This window comes from Meles meles, chromosome 16 (assembly GCF_922984935.1).
Source record: "Meles meles chromosome 16, mMelMel3.1 paternal haplotype, whole genome shotgun sequence".
Taxonomy (NCBI): domain Eukaryota; kingdom Metazoa; phylum Chordata; class Mammalia; order Carnivora; family Mustelidae; genus Meles; species Meles meles.
The window spans coordinates 26838603-26852236 of record NC_060081.1 but is presented as its reverse complement, the minus strand read 5'-3'; the positions used below and the strand labels follow the sequence as shown (position 1 = coordinate 26852236).

The 13634-nt window shown below is 37.4% G+C and overlaps 1 protein-coding gene across 1 annotated transcript in view; it reads left to right on the top strand.

Moving 5' to 3' along the window:
* Positions 1–13634, top strand: part of TMEM131 (transmembrane protein 131) — a 232751-nt gene that overhangs the window by 146242 nt on the left and 72875 nt on the right. Inside the window, exons 7-11 of the mRNA XM_045980652.1 lie at positions 330–452; positions 5251–5331; positions 7785–7935; positions 8039–8095; positions 9299–9360. Of these exons, the coding sequence (XP_045836608.1) occupies positions 330–452; positions 5251–5331; positions 7785–7935; positions 8039–8095; positions 9299–9360 (474 nt within the window). The remainder of the gene's footprint in view (positions 1–329; positions 453–5250; positions 5332–7784; positions 7936–8038; positions 8096–9298; positions 9361–13634) is intronic.

Below are 13634 nucleotides of genomic sequence, written 5' to 3'. Positions count from 1 at the left end.
AATCCCTTGGGCCCTAGATCCATCTCCTTATGGTTAGAGTAAGGAAATCTTTTGAGTCCCTATTTTCTTCTTTCGTCTATTCTATGAGCTCATGAAGGCCTGCTATCATTTTAATTTCTGATATAGAAATAATTGCAAATACACATATATATGTAGTCGATCAAATATGTAGCCAAATCAAGTATAGAAACTACATGTGTGCTCTTTTTAAAGGTGGTTAAGATTTGTCCATCTAAATAAGACTCACTCGTTTTCCCTGGATCTATCAGTTATAAATATAAAAATGTTAATTATCAGAGTAACTCAGATTTTTTTCATCTTTGAAATAGGTATTTGGTGTTGGGGTTCCAAACCCATATCGCTTGAGGCCATTCCTTGGGGCCAGAGTTCCTGTGAACAGCAGTTTCTCACCTATAATAAATATACACAATCCTCACAGTGAGCCTTTACAGGTGAGTTTATGATGGTGATTTTGAATGAGTTTCATTTTGGCAAAAACTAATGCTTAGCATGAAATCTCAGTCTGTTAGAGTTTTCAAGACTACTTAAAATAGTGGGGTTGAATGGATGCATCACAGAAGTGGGGGCTTTCTTTTAGTGCAGCTTGTTGCGGTTGGAGTTTTGGATCACAGTAGTCCAGTATTGAATTTTGGGGGACCACTTCTAAAACTGTGTTTCCTCTGGTATTAGATTTTAACAGGTCTGCATTTAACTTAGGAGTTTTCAGATACACAAGGCCACTACTTTTCTAGTATGACATAAATTTTTTATAATACTGTTCATGCTTACTTTTGGTAATAAGTTTTTGGTGATGGCGGCCTGGAAATTGAAGTCCAAGGGAAGGGTACTATAGAATCATGATTAAAAGCAAACGTATTGGGGCGCCTGGGTGGCTCAGTGGATTAAGCCGCTGCCTTCGGCTCAGGTCATGATCTCAGGGTCCTGGGATCGAGCCCCACGTCGGGCTCTCTGCTCTGTAGGGAGCCTGCTTCCTCCTCTCTCTCTGCCTGCCTCTCTGCCTACTTGTGCTCTCTCTCTGTCAAATAAATAAAATAAAATCTTTAAAAAAAAAAATAAATAAAAGCAAACGTATTTTTTTAATTTAAAAAGTCCACTCCTGGGGCGCCTGGGTGGTTCAGTGGGTTAAAGCCTCTGCCTTCGGCTCAGGTCATGATCCCAGGGTCCTGGGATTGAGCCCGGCTCACGTCATGATCCCAGGGTCCTGGGATCGAGCCCGGCATCGGGCTCTCTGATCAGCAGGGAGCCTGCTTCCTCCTCTCTCTCTGCCTGCCTCTCTGCCTGCTTGTGATCTCTGTCTGTCAAATAAATAAATAAAATCTTTAAAAAAAAAAAAAAAGTCCACTCCTTATCTTACTCAGTCTTAGTACTGAGTGTTTTCATGTTTGAAATCTCCTCACCAGTTCCTCATCTCTTGCACAGTGGGAGTGGCTGATGTTCCTCCCTCATGTACTTCCTAAGATCTCCACCTGCATCCCCAGTGACTTCCAACTACGTGACATTTGCTGCCACTTGTGTCATCTGGTTGGAAGGAGATGTGGATGCTTTCCAGAATAGTCCATAATATCCACAGCCAGAGTTCTTTAGGACCAGTGCTGCAGGCCTTAACAGTAGTTTGAACATAACCATTGGAGGGAAAGCACTGCATATTGTGGTGAACTGCAGAGCTTTCACAGCCAGAATGGTTCTTGTCATCCCAGAGCCACTGGCAGAAATGTTCATAAACAGAAAGTGAGGAAGAGTATAGTGAGATTTTTAGAACATGAATTGTGAAATTATATGCTGAATTAGCAAGAAAGGGGTTTCTCCCCGACACTTAGCTACTTATGAGTAGCATAGCTACATAGCTACAGAATATTCTGCCCAAATTTTAATCATTTTTTAGCTAGATATCTTTGTTACAAGAGAAGAAAATGCTTTTCTGTCCTGTTTTTACAAGTGAAAAGTGTTTCCTCTTCATCATCAATTGATCATTTATGTCCTTTTATATCCTTATATCCTTTTGGCTAACTTTAGGTAATTACGTATTTTCCCTGTTCTGACTAATTTTTATGACAAATTATACAGAAATCTCATAAATTCCTGTTGCTTTCTTTCCTTGTCTGTTTTCAGTCAACTGATTTTTGTTGTTGTTAATCTGGGCTTTTTCCAGTTACCACATTTTAATGAAGAATATATCCCACACTGGACTTGGCACCAGCACACAGGAGAACAAATGGAAAAGCCAAAGCTGCCCTCTTAGAACCAGTATAGATTATTTATCTGGAAGGCACTTTAACCTGATGGTTCTGTTATACTGTGTCATTGGTCTTATCCTTAAATTTAAGAAAATACTGTAAATCACAGGTTGCATCTGATTTGATAAAGCACAAACATGAGTACGTTCTCACTGTGCAAAAAAAAAAGTTAACTCAAACATATGAAGCAAAAATCCTCTTGAGTTCCACTTTTTAATCCAGTGCTATCCAATAGAACTTTCTTCAATGATATATCTGTATCTGCTCTGTCCAGCATAGCAGCCACCAGCCACATGTGGCTAATGAGCAGTTGAATTTGTGGCTAGGGTGGCTGAGAAACTGAATATTTCATTTTATTTTATTTCAGTTAATTTATTATTAATTTATTATTTATTTCAGTTAAATTTAAATAACCACATAGCTGATAACTGTTGTATTAGCTCTAGTCCCAAACCCCCCCTTATAGATACTATCCGGTATGATCTTGGTGTGTCTTGTTACACCCTTTTCAGTACATTTACATATATATATATATATATATATATATATATATATATATGTGGACACAAAAATAAACATTCTTGTGCAGGTTTCTTTTACATAAATTATATTCTCTGTTGTTGGCTTCCTTTTTTTTCTGTATGTTGTTTAATTAGAATAAATATTACTGGACTTAAAATCAGGAATATGTCGTGTTCCTAGTTTTAATGTGATCTTTCCTTTGAATTTTATAGTGTAGCCTTTTTCTGTCCCCATTTCCTTATTCCTTTCCCTACAATTAGTAGTCTACGTCTTAATCTTCTGTTTCCACACATTGTTATGCTTGTTTCCTTAATACCTTGGAAGAATTATCAAAATAGTATTTGATGTCTTCTGGTTTTTCAGCAAAGGTTCTACAGTCAGGCCATGTGTTTAGATGGTATCACTATTAATACAACTGGGACTATAGGGGAACACTGAAATAAAACAGAAAGCAGGCAGTAATACTCAAAAGAAAATCTTAGCTTGTTAGTCTTTGCTAAATGTGTTATTTTAACAATATACACCAAAAACCTTGAAGTTTATACTAAAGTATTGCTGTTTTTCCTGCTTTGTCTTTTTTTTATGTATCCCTAAAGGACTTATGTGGTAAAACAAGTGAAGGTCTTCCACCCATTCTTTTACTCTACCCCAGATTTGTATTTAACTAAGAATATTCTTGGGGTGCCTAATTGGCTCAGCCAGTTAAGCGGCCAACTCTCAATTTCAGCTCAGGTCACAATCTCAGGGTTGTGGGACCAAACCCCACCGTGGACTCAGCGCAAAGACCGCTTGTCTCTCTCCCTCCACTCCCTCCCCCACTTGCGTGCACTCACTCTCTCTATCCCTATCTCTATCTCTAAAATAAATAAATAAAATCTTTTTAAAAAAATTTTAAATAAAAAATTAAGTATATTCTTTCTTTTTAAGAGACTGGGTTACCTGCTCTTAAAGGAAAGTTTCCTGCCATATGACCCATTCTATCCCTAGGTGTTTACCAAAGAGAAAAGAAAGCAGATGTTCACACAAAGACTTAAAGAAATGCAGTGTTCATAGTAGCTTTATCTGTAATGACCAAAAACTGGAAGCAATCCAAATGTCCATCTGTAGGTGAATGGATCAAAAATTGTGGCATATGGGGCGCCTGGGTGGCTCAGTGGGTTAAGCCGCTGCCTTCGGCTCAGGTCATGATCTCAGGGTCCTGGGATCGAGTCCCGCATCTGGCTCTCTGCTCAGCAGGGAGCCTGCTTCCCTCTCTTTCTCTCTCTGCCTGCCTCTCTGTCTACTTGTGATTCTCTCTCTGTCAAATAAATAAATAAAATCTTTAAAAAAAAAAATTGTGGCATAACCATAACATAGAAAAGAAAGGAACTATTAATACATATAATAACATGATCGATCTCAAAGTAATTACACTGAGTAAAAGCAGCTAGGACAAGTGTGCATACTGTTTGATTCCATTTATATAAAGCTCTAGAAAATACAAGTTAATCTTGAGTGGCCAGACGCAGCTCTGTGGTTGGCTAGGGGGTGTGATGGTGCAGAAAGAGACAGTTAGATTACAAAGGGCATGAAGAAAATTTGGAGAAATGGTTATATTTAATGTCTTAATTGCAGTGGTAGCTCCACACCTATATATGTATGTCAGAATTTATCAAGTTGTGCACTTGAAATATGGGTAGTTTATTGTAATCAGTTATAGCTCAGCAAAATCATGAGTATAGCTGCAAACCACAGAGGTATTATTAACAGTTCTGTGATTTTTGCCACCAAGAGAAACCAAATACTGTCATATTGCATTAAAAATGTTACATATATCCCAGAATGACGCATTCTTCACTATTTCACTATTATAGTAGTTGTTAGATCTGCTGCTAAATCTTGATATAAATGTGTGGCTGAAAAAGCACTGTGTTGGGCTCCTGGGAGCTCATTTGGTTAAGTGGTTAAGTGACTGCCTTCCGCTCAGGTTGTAATCCTGGAGTCCCAGAACCGAGTCCCACGTTGGGCTCCCTGCTCGGTGGGGAGTCTGCTTCTCCCTCTGACCCTTCCCCTTCTCATGTTCTCTCTCTCTTTCTCTCCATTCTCTCTCTCAAATAAATAAAATCTTTAAAAAAAGACACTGTGTTACTATAAGAAGTACAAAAATTGTGTTTCCATAAACTGTTTTTCCTTCAGAAAAAAATAAAAGGTGTTCTATGGATGGATTTTCTTTAATCCAGTGTCTGATATAACTATACTCTAAATTTAATTTTTGGAAGTTAACTTTGTTTTAATCAAAAATAACCACCATTGGTCATACATATGAAGAACTGACTCCAGTGATAAGATATAAAATTTATGCTACTTTTATATCTGTAAATGTTTTTAAGTTTTTCTAAGACACAGGATGTCAGACGTATTTCTGTTTAACAGCAAATCAGTTACATTGAGAATGTGATTTTGAACTTAACCGTCACATGCTCTTTTGTCATAGGTTGTAGAAATGTACTCTAGTGGAGGAGATCTTCACCTAGAACTTCCAACGGGTCAACAAGGAGGTACCAGAAAACTGTGGGTGAGTCCTGGTGTATTTTCTCTCATGTGTAGTCACATGGAACCAATTATGTTCTTAAATACACCAGAAATTATACACCACATTTATCAGCTGTATAAATGTGGGTGACTTTCCCTTAATTATATCTTAATTTTAAATTTACATCAGATATATTTGAAAATTGGATGATACATGGAGAGAAAAGTATAAGTAGTAATTTTTGGGAAGAGCAATGAACAAAATTGGTGGGAGCTTTAACCCACTATGTGGAAAGGAGAGATTTCAACTCTTCTTTCATAGAATTATATTAGTAATGTTGTCTCTGAATATAATCGTTTATAATGTGCTTTATACAAAGATTAAGAAAAAAAAAAGCTGTGGGAAAGATCCATTGTATGTTTGAGGTAGAGAATTGAACATGCAGATTTATTGTTGATAGTGATGACATTTTCAGAGGGAATGTAGTCAAGCCCTCGTGACAATTTAGAACATTTTAAATTCTTAGGTGATTTACATCCACCTTTAATATTACTGAACAGTTAATACTAGTTTGTGTCAATTCTTAGAGAACCACTTTTTCTTAGAGAATACTGGCAAATATTAGCCAAGTCAGTGAATATGTAGCAGCTACCTTATTTTTAAAGTTTCCTGTCATCAGAGGGTTTTTCTTTAAATGTTATTTACCACACCTTAACCCAAGAGGGGAAAAGCATAGGAGGTGCAGTTCTTGTACCGAGGGCACTCAGACCACTCTTCATCCATAATTGGAGACAACAGACTTTACTGGTATGAGCACGTTCAGAATATCAAATTTATTTATTAATTGCTCTATTAAACACACCTAGCCTCTTGTTCTGTCTTCTGACCAGTCTCATCCTAGGAAGGGATGCAGAGGGGACGTTTTTAGAATGTTGATTTGAGCAATTAGAAACAGATTTGTCAGGGATTTGGTTAACTCCTCCGATAGAGGAACACATTAGGAGGTAGAAATATGTAATGGATGGTTCATGTATATCCTTTCACAAAAATATTTTATCTTGAAATTATGTTATTGTTTGACAAGCCTTTGGGAGAAATAGTATTTAAAACAGTGCTTCAGAGAATTAACTGTAGCTATTCAACTTATATTCTAATTCTAGATAGAAGAACTAAGAATTTACTGTGAAATATAATTGGTAACCAAAAAACATCAGAGAATTGAGATTTCTCATTGTTTAAGAACTGTGATCAGGGGCGCCTGGGTGGCTCAGTGGATTAAGCCGCTGCCTTCGGCTCAGGTCATGATCTCAGGGTCCTGGGATCGAGCCCCGCGTCGGGCTCTCTGCTCCGCAGGGACCCTGCTTCCTCCTCTCTCTCTCTGCCTGCCTCTCTGCCTACTTGTGATCTCTCTGTGTCAAATAAATAAATAAAATCTTTAAAAAAAAAAAAATTATCTTAAGAACTGTGATCAATGGTAGCAGAGATGGCATAATGTTTTAAGACTCCCAGTGGCTGCAAGAAAAGATAAAGTTGTTCTTATTCCTACAAACCTGGAGTAAGAAAAGTCAGTTGGCCTTGACCTCACCCTCAGCCCATTTACAGTGTACATAAGAAAAGCCCAGAGACCAGTCAGCTCCCTAGAGATGGGGAAGTGGATGGTGCATCTCTAGTGGCCCCAGGAGGGTTCCAATCACTTCTTTCCTACTTTGAGGCTAAAAAGTTAAGAGAATAGAGGTAAGTGAAGACCAGTAAATTCTATATCACAGGGATCTCCTCAAATATGCCCCAAGGTGGATGGAGAGAAATTCTATTAGTCCCAAGGAAGCCAGATTGTTGTAAAACCAGGAAAAAGTACATCTAGAAAGAAAAATTTTTTTTTTCCTGATGAATCTTCCTTCTAGTGTATTTCTGAATGTTCTGTCATTCCAGGCCTGAAAATGTTTGCTATTTTACTTGCTAAGAGCCTTACTGAAAGTAGTTGGTGAACTGTGATTGCCTGGGAAGCTTTGTTGTGTTTAGTTTTAAATGAATGGACACTTTCATTTAAAGAGTTCTCTCAGTTATTATTTAAAGAAATTTCTGTAGACTTCTGGAAAAGCATTTCCCTCCATTAGTGACATGTCTATTTGTTAGAGAATTTTAGGAGTGAATTGTATACACAAACATCACGTTAAAGAATAAATGATTTATAGAATAATTCAGTCTTTTAATGATAATTTTACAATTGACAGTTTGTTTCCAGATGATTTTTTTTCTTTGCTCGATTTTATATATCATGCTTCGTCAATTCTAAGATGCACTTTTTTTTCCACATTTAATGTTCTTCAAAATAGGAGTGTGTTACAATCCATGGAATATATTTAAGTGGCTATGTGATTTTTTTCTTAGTAGGCATATAAAATAATAATGCATCTTACAGTCATCTTATTCACTAAACTGTGGTGGTTTTGGAACATTACAAAGTCTTTGCTACATATGGTCTGTTAACTTGTCAGGAGATTCCTCCTTATGAAACTAAGGGAGTGATGAGAGCCAGCTTTTCATCCAGAGAAGCAGATAACCACACAGCCTTCATCAGAATAAAAACGAATGCTTCAGACAGCACAGAGTTTATCATTCTTCCTGTTGAGGTAGAAGTTACAACAGGTTAGTAGAAAACCGAAGGAGCTGCAAATGTGTTTGTTTTGTTTTTAGTACATCTTACTCTGGGCAAAGTAAAATCTAATGGTTTACTTTTCTCTTTTCCAAGCTCCTGGAATTTATTCCTCAACCGAAATGTTAGATTTTGGTACACTACGAACACAAGGTAAAGAAAAGAGACAGTATTTTTCCAAGTCTTAAAAAAAAAAACAAAAAAAAACTCTCTGTTCAGAACAGTGCTGAATGGCTGACTCTTCTTTAACTCCTTGGTAACTCAGCTTTGAGAGTTACCTTTCAGTGAGTTACACGATCTCGTAGAAACCTACTGTTGGGAACTCCAAACCCTCATGGGTTCATACCCCATTCCTCTGAGGGACACCATTGCTTACCAGGTGGGAAAGCAAGGTTATGAGATAAGTGAAGTCTTCTAAACAGAACAATGAGACAGAAGTTACAGTTTCTGAGTTTTTTAATCTAGTTTGTCACATATTCAGTTATTCTGAATCTTTTTTTAATAGTAAAAGAGGGGCGCCTGGGTGGCTCAGTGGGTTAAGCCTCTGCCTCCGGCTCAGGTCATGATCTCAGGGTCCTGGGATCAAGCCCCGCATGGGGCTCTCTGCTCAGCAGGGAGCCTGCTTCCCCCTCTCTTCTCTGCCTGCCTCTCTGCCTGCTTATGATGTCTCTCTCTCTCTGTCAAATAAATAAATAAAATCTTTTTAAAAATTTTTTAAATCTTAAAAAATAATAATAATAGTAAAATAAAAAATAAACTATTTCTGGATTCTTCGAAGTAGATTATGCCACTTTGTTACTAATTTTATTAATATTTTATTATTAACATTAATTATTCAGTTATATTATAATAACATAATGTTAGATTTGTCCCAGATGTTCAAAGAAAGTATTTGAATTCTAAAATTGAAATCACTCAAGTTAAAGGATTTATTAAGAAAAAAATAGAAATAGTTATAATTTGGGATTTCTGTGGGTCATGTATAATTAGAATTTGGTTTTTTAGGATTGTGAAGACCCCTTTTAGAAAATTAGATTTAGTTTTAATGTGATAATTTCACATTGCACATTATTAATTTGTTTCCTTATGCTTTCCTGGAAAACTAAATGATTAGTAATAATGTCTAATCCCACTAAAAAATTATGTTTTGTTTTTCTGGTTATTTAGAGAGGCGTGGTTCTTGTAATACACGGTAGCCTTATGAACTGGGTAGGATCGCATTCTTTTTACTAGTGTAACGGTAGTTCTTTTTCATGTTCTGGAATAGGTTCAGTCTCATATCTAATAAGGTAAAAATTCTAGCTTGCTGTAAAGCACACATGTTAAAGAAATATTTCTTTTCTTCAATTTTAACAGATCTACCAAAAGTTTTAAACCTTCATTTATTAAATTCAGGAACAAAAGATGTACCAATAACAGTAAGTTTTTATCTATTTTCTCCAATTTTATATATTCTCTGTTTTTAAACTTAAGAGAAAGTTAAAAATAATTAAACTCTTCTTCTAAACGATTCTGTTTTATGGTGGCCTAGTGTAGTTGGGTTCTAAGTGTGATGTGAGAAACCTTTTCTTCCTCTAACCACCTTTAAAGATGAGAAGGAAAGTAGATGATCTTCCCCAAGCCAAGTCTGAACCAAAGTCCCTTAGGTTCTTCTTTAGCTGTCATTTAAGAAGCTTGTGGATTTCTGATAAATCCTAGGATGTGTGCCATGTGCAAAAAAAAACGGGTTATAATGATTCCATCAGGTTTAGCTGTTAGACGTAAGGTATGGGTAAGTAAAGAGAGAGGGGTAGAAAGGGTTCAAATGAGTTGGGAAATAATAATAAAGCAAAGAGATATGGTAGGTAATGTGAGAATGCTGTATTTGTCCAAAGTATCCTTCTAACAGGCAACTACTACAGCATGCTAGATAGCAGACTACCAACCAGGGTCCTCTCTTCCCCTCACACATACACATGGAACAAGTGAATTTTAGGCCTTACAGTGGAATTGGGGAGCCATTACACGATTTTAGGGGAAAAAAGAGAGAGGGACCCACATTTTCCTTTGGTCCACAACTTTTCCTCCTGGTGAAGTCCTGAAGATACATATATAGGAAATAATGGAAAAAGAAAGTAGTACATTTTTATTATAATCTGTGCTAATGTCAGTAGCCTAAATTCAGAGAATTCTGATAAATTGAGATACATCAAATGGGCATGAGACTTAGGGACCTTTGTCCATCCATAGCCAAACCCAGAGTTTATAGCCAGCTGGTAGCATGGACCATAGAGAGGAGAGTTTACAAATCCTAAATGAGGGAGCGAGAGATGGGCATCCCAGGTAACCATATTTTAATGTGCAGTAACTGTGCTCATTGATCATAGTCCAGGCAGTGTCCTGCTGTCTGACCTAGAATTTTTTGCTGCTAAGTAGAAGAACTAGGGGGATGGGGTTTGGTAGGGAGCTTCCCCGACTCTACTGTGAGCTGAAACTGCCCCACTTGGAGTTCCTGCCTGTCCACTGTTGGCAGGCTGAAAGAAACCTGTGGTCCAGTTGCCTGGGTCTGGTGTGATTCGAACCTGTCCTTCTCAGGGGGTCCTTACGGTTGGGACCCCACCACAGATGACAAGGAACAGCTCTTTTGACCTGGCCACCCTGATACCATTGAAACAAAACACAACAGTATGAACAGCAGTATTATATCTCTTTGTTTTGTTATTTTTCTTTTTAAATAGCAATTTTAGTGAAATATTTTTATATACTTGCTTTTAAAAAAACTTTTTTTGATTCAGTTTTTGAAAAGATTACCATCGAAGTCTCTGTGGAATGAACCTGTCACCATGTTCTCCAGTAATGACCTTTTACATAAGAAAATATTACAGTGAATATTTCTGTTCTATGATAGCTTTGTAATTCCTATTTTAGCAATAATTAATTACATTTTCCTAAATATGTAATGCTGATTGTTACTATATTGAGGGGTTAGGGACTGATTTTGTCTCTTTAACTATATTGACATTTTCACAAGTATATGGAAAAATGAGCAAAATAAGAACAGTGTAAATGTTTATAAAGATGTGAGTTATATGTGTGTTAATATGAACACCCTTCTGGACGAGGACCGTTCTACAATAATATACTTGTTTTCTTTGTTTGATGTTAAAATATCTGTTGTCTTATAAAGGTAGCTATGTCTTGTTAATTGTTGTTTTCCAGAAGAATGAGTTGGGAAGTATTCTCTCCTCTTCTATTTTTGGGAAGAGTTTGGAAGAACTGGTGTTAACTCTTCTTAAATGTTTGGTAGAATTCACCAATGAAGTCCTGTGAGCCTGGGCTTCTCTTTGTGGGAAGTTTTAAAATTCAGTCTCTTTAGGCCTATTCAGATTGTCTGTTTCCTCTTGCCTCACTTTCAGTGGCTTTTGTCTTCCTAGAGATTTTGTCACTGTGTCTCAAGTTTCTAATTGGTTGGTATACCAGTGTTCATAGTATTCCCTTACAATTCTTTTGTCCCTGTGAAATAGGTAGCAATGTCCTGTTTTTCATTCTTGATTTTAGTAAGTTAGTCTTCTCTGTATTTAAAGATGGTTTTGGTCAGTCTAGCTAAAGGTTTGTCACTTCTGTTGATCCTTTGAAAGAGGGCAGCTGGGTGGCTCCATTGGTTGAGCCTCTGCCTTCAGTAGCGCATGATCCCACAGTCCTGGGATCAAGTCCTACATTGGGCTGCCTCCTTGGCAGGGAGTCTGTTGCTCTCTCTCTCTCTTTCTTTGTCAAGTAAGTAAATAAAATCTTTAAAAGAATTAATTTTTGGTTTTGTTCATTTTCTCTGCTTTTCTTTGTCTGCCATTAAAACATCCTTTAGCTGATGAGTAAAGATGGTAGAGAGTCGGAGAACCCCTTTGTTCCCTTGACACCATTATCCTCACATTTGCAAATTAAAAAAATAGAAATCTGTTAGAGTTCCCTCTCCAACCATGAAGACACACATGTTTTACATTTTACCAGTCAATGAAATGCAAAGGCCTCTGTATCACTAAAATGTTAACATTTTAAAATCTTTCTTTACCCAGAATTATGGTTGTTTTTGTTAAAACATTTCTGAGTTCATTTATCTAGGTTTCCTCCATAATAGAATATAATTCCTTCTGCTAGATTTATTTAGATTCTACTGGCTACAACCTGCTTATCTTCTTTGAACTTTTTGATACTGATTTCTTCTTTAGCCCAGTTGGCTACATAGAGCACATTAACTGTGTCCGTGGTAGTATATCCATCACTTTTTCTCCTCCCAGCCCTTTTTCTCTGGGGTGAACTCAAGTGCTTTCTCCACTGGGAAAGCCTCTCCTAGCACAGCTTCCTGGCAGCACACTGGGAGATCCCTCTTTTGCTGCAGACGGCAGCTCTTCGCCTGTAGGGCAGACATTGGCTGTCACTGATAGATTACCTGCCTGTTGCCGCAGTTCGAGATGCCTGATAATTTTTATTTTTGTGTGTTCTCCATGCTGTTTGTCCATGGTTGGTTTCTTCTCTCTGTGGGATGCCATTGCACAGGGCGGGGTCTTGGTGAGAGCTTTCTTATTAGGCACACTTGACGCCTGCAGTCACTTCTCCAAATGTGAGGGCTTAGAGAAACCCTCTAATGGGAAAATGACTTTACTTAGCCCAAGCAATTTTGTCCAACTTTTTACATACAGTTAAACGGACCAAAACAAATGTCTTTTGGGACGCCTGGATGGCTCAGTCACCCAGGTGTCTGCCTTCAGCTCAGTTCATGATCCTGGGGTCCTGGGATAGAGCCCCGCCTCAGGCTCCATGCTCAGGGGGTAGTCTACTTCTCCCACTGCCTGCCTCTCCCCTGCCTGTGCTCTAACAAATAAATAAAATCTTTTTTTTTTAATGCCTTTTTCAATAAACATTTTCTTAAAAATGAAATTATCAATCATAAGAATATGAATGAAAAAATACCATAGTTAGGAAAGAGAAGGAAATTCAGTTATAACTTTTTTTTTTTAATATTTTATTTATTTGACAGAGAGAAATCACAACTAGGCAGAGAGGCAGGCAGAGAGAGAGGAGGAAGCAGGCTCCCTGCGGAGCAGAGAGCCGGACATGGGGCTCGATCCCAGGACCCTGGGATCATGACCTGAGCCAAAGGCAGAGGCTTTAACCCACTGAGCCACCCAGGCGCCCCGGAAATTCAGTTATAAAAGAGAAGGAAAGAGGCTCATGTTTCTCCTTTTTCTTAGAGAGTTTTAGGATACGTTATAAGTCAACATTTTTGTTCTTACTATAGGTCAGGCACTATGCTAGGTTCTTTACATGGGTTACCTTATTTAATACAACAGTCCTATAACATACACAGGTTCTGATTTTCCAAAGAAGGTAAATGAATCAGAACTTTTTTTAAAGACTTCTTCAACCATAAAAACTCAAAAGTGATTTAAAAGTATATTAGTATATAATGACCCCAATCAAGTCTTTGCAAATATATCATTTTAATTTCATATTTAGTATTTCTACTAAAATCCTATTGATCTATATAATACCTGTCTGTATATCTGCATCTGTAGCTACCCATGTATGTATTTTTTCTAATATCCAGAACCTAAACTCTGCCAGTGTTTTGGTAGTCTTGTCATATTTCCTCATTCATTCTTCCTTTATTCACCCAGTAAATACTTAATGAGCATCAGCTGTATGCCAGCTTCTGTGC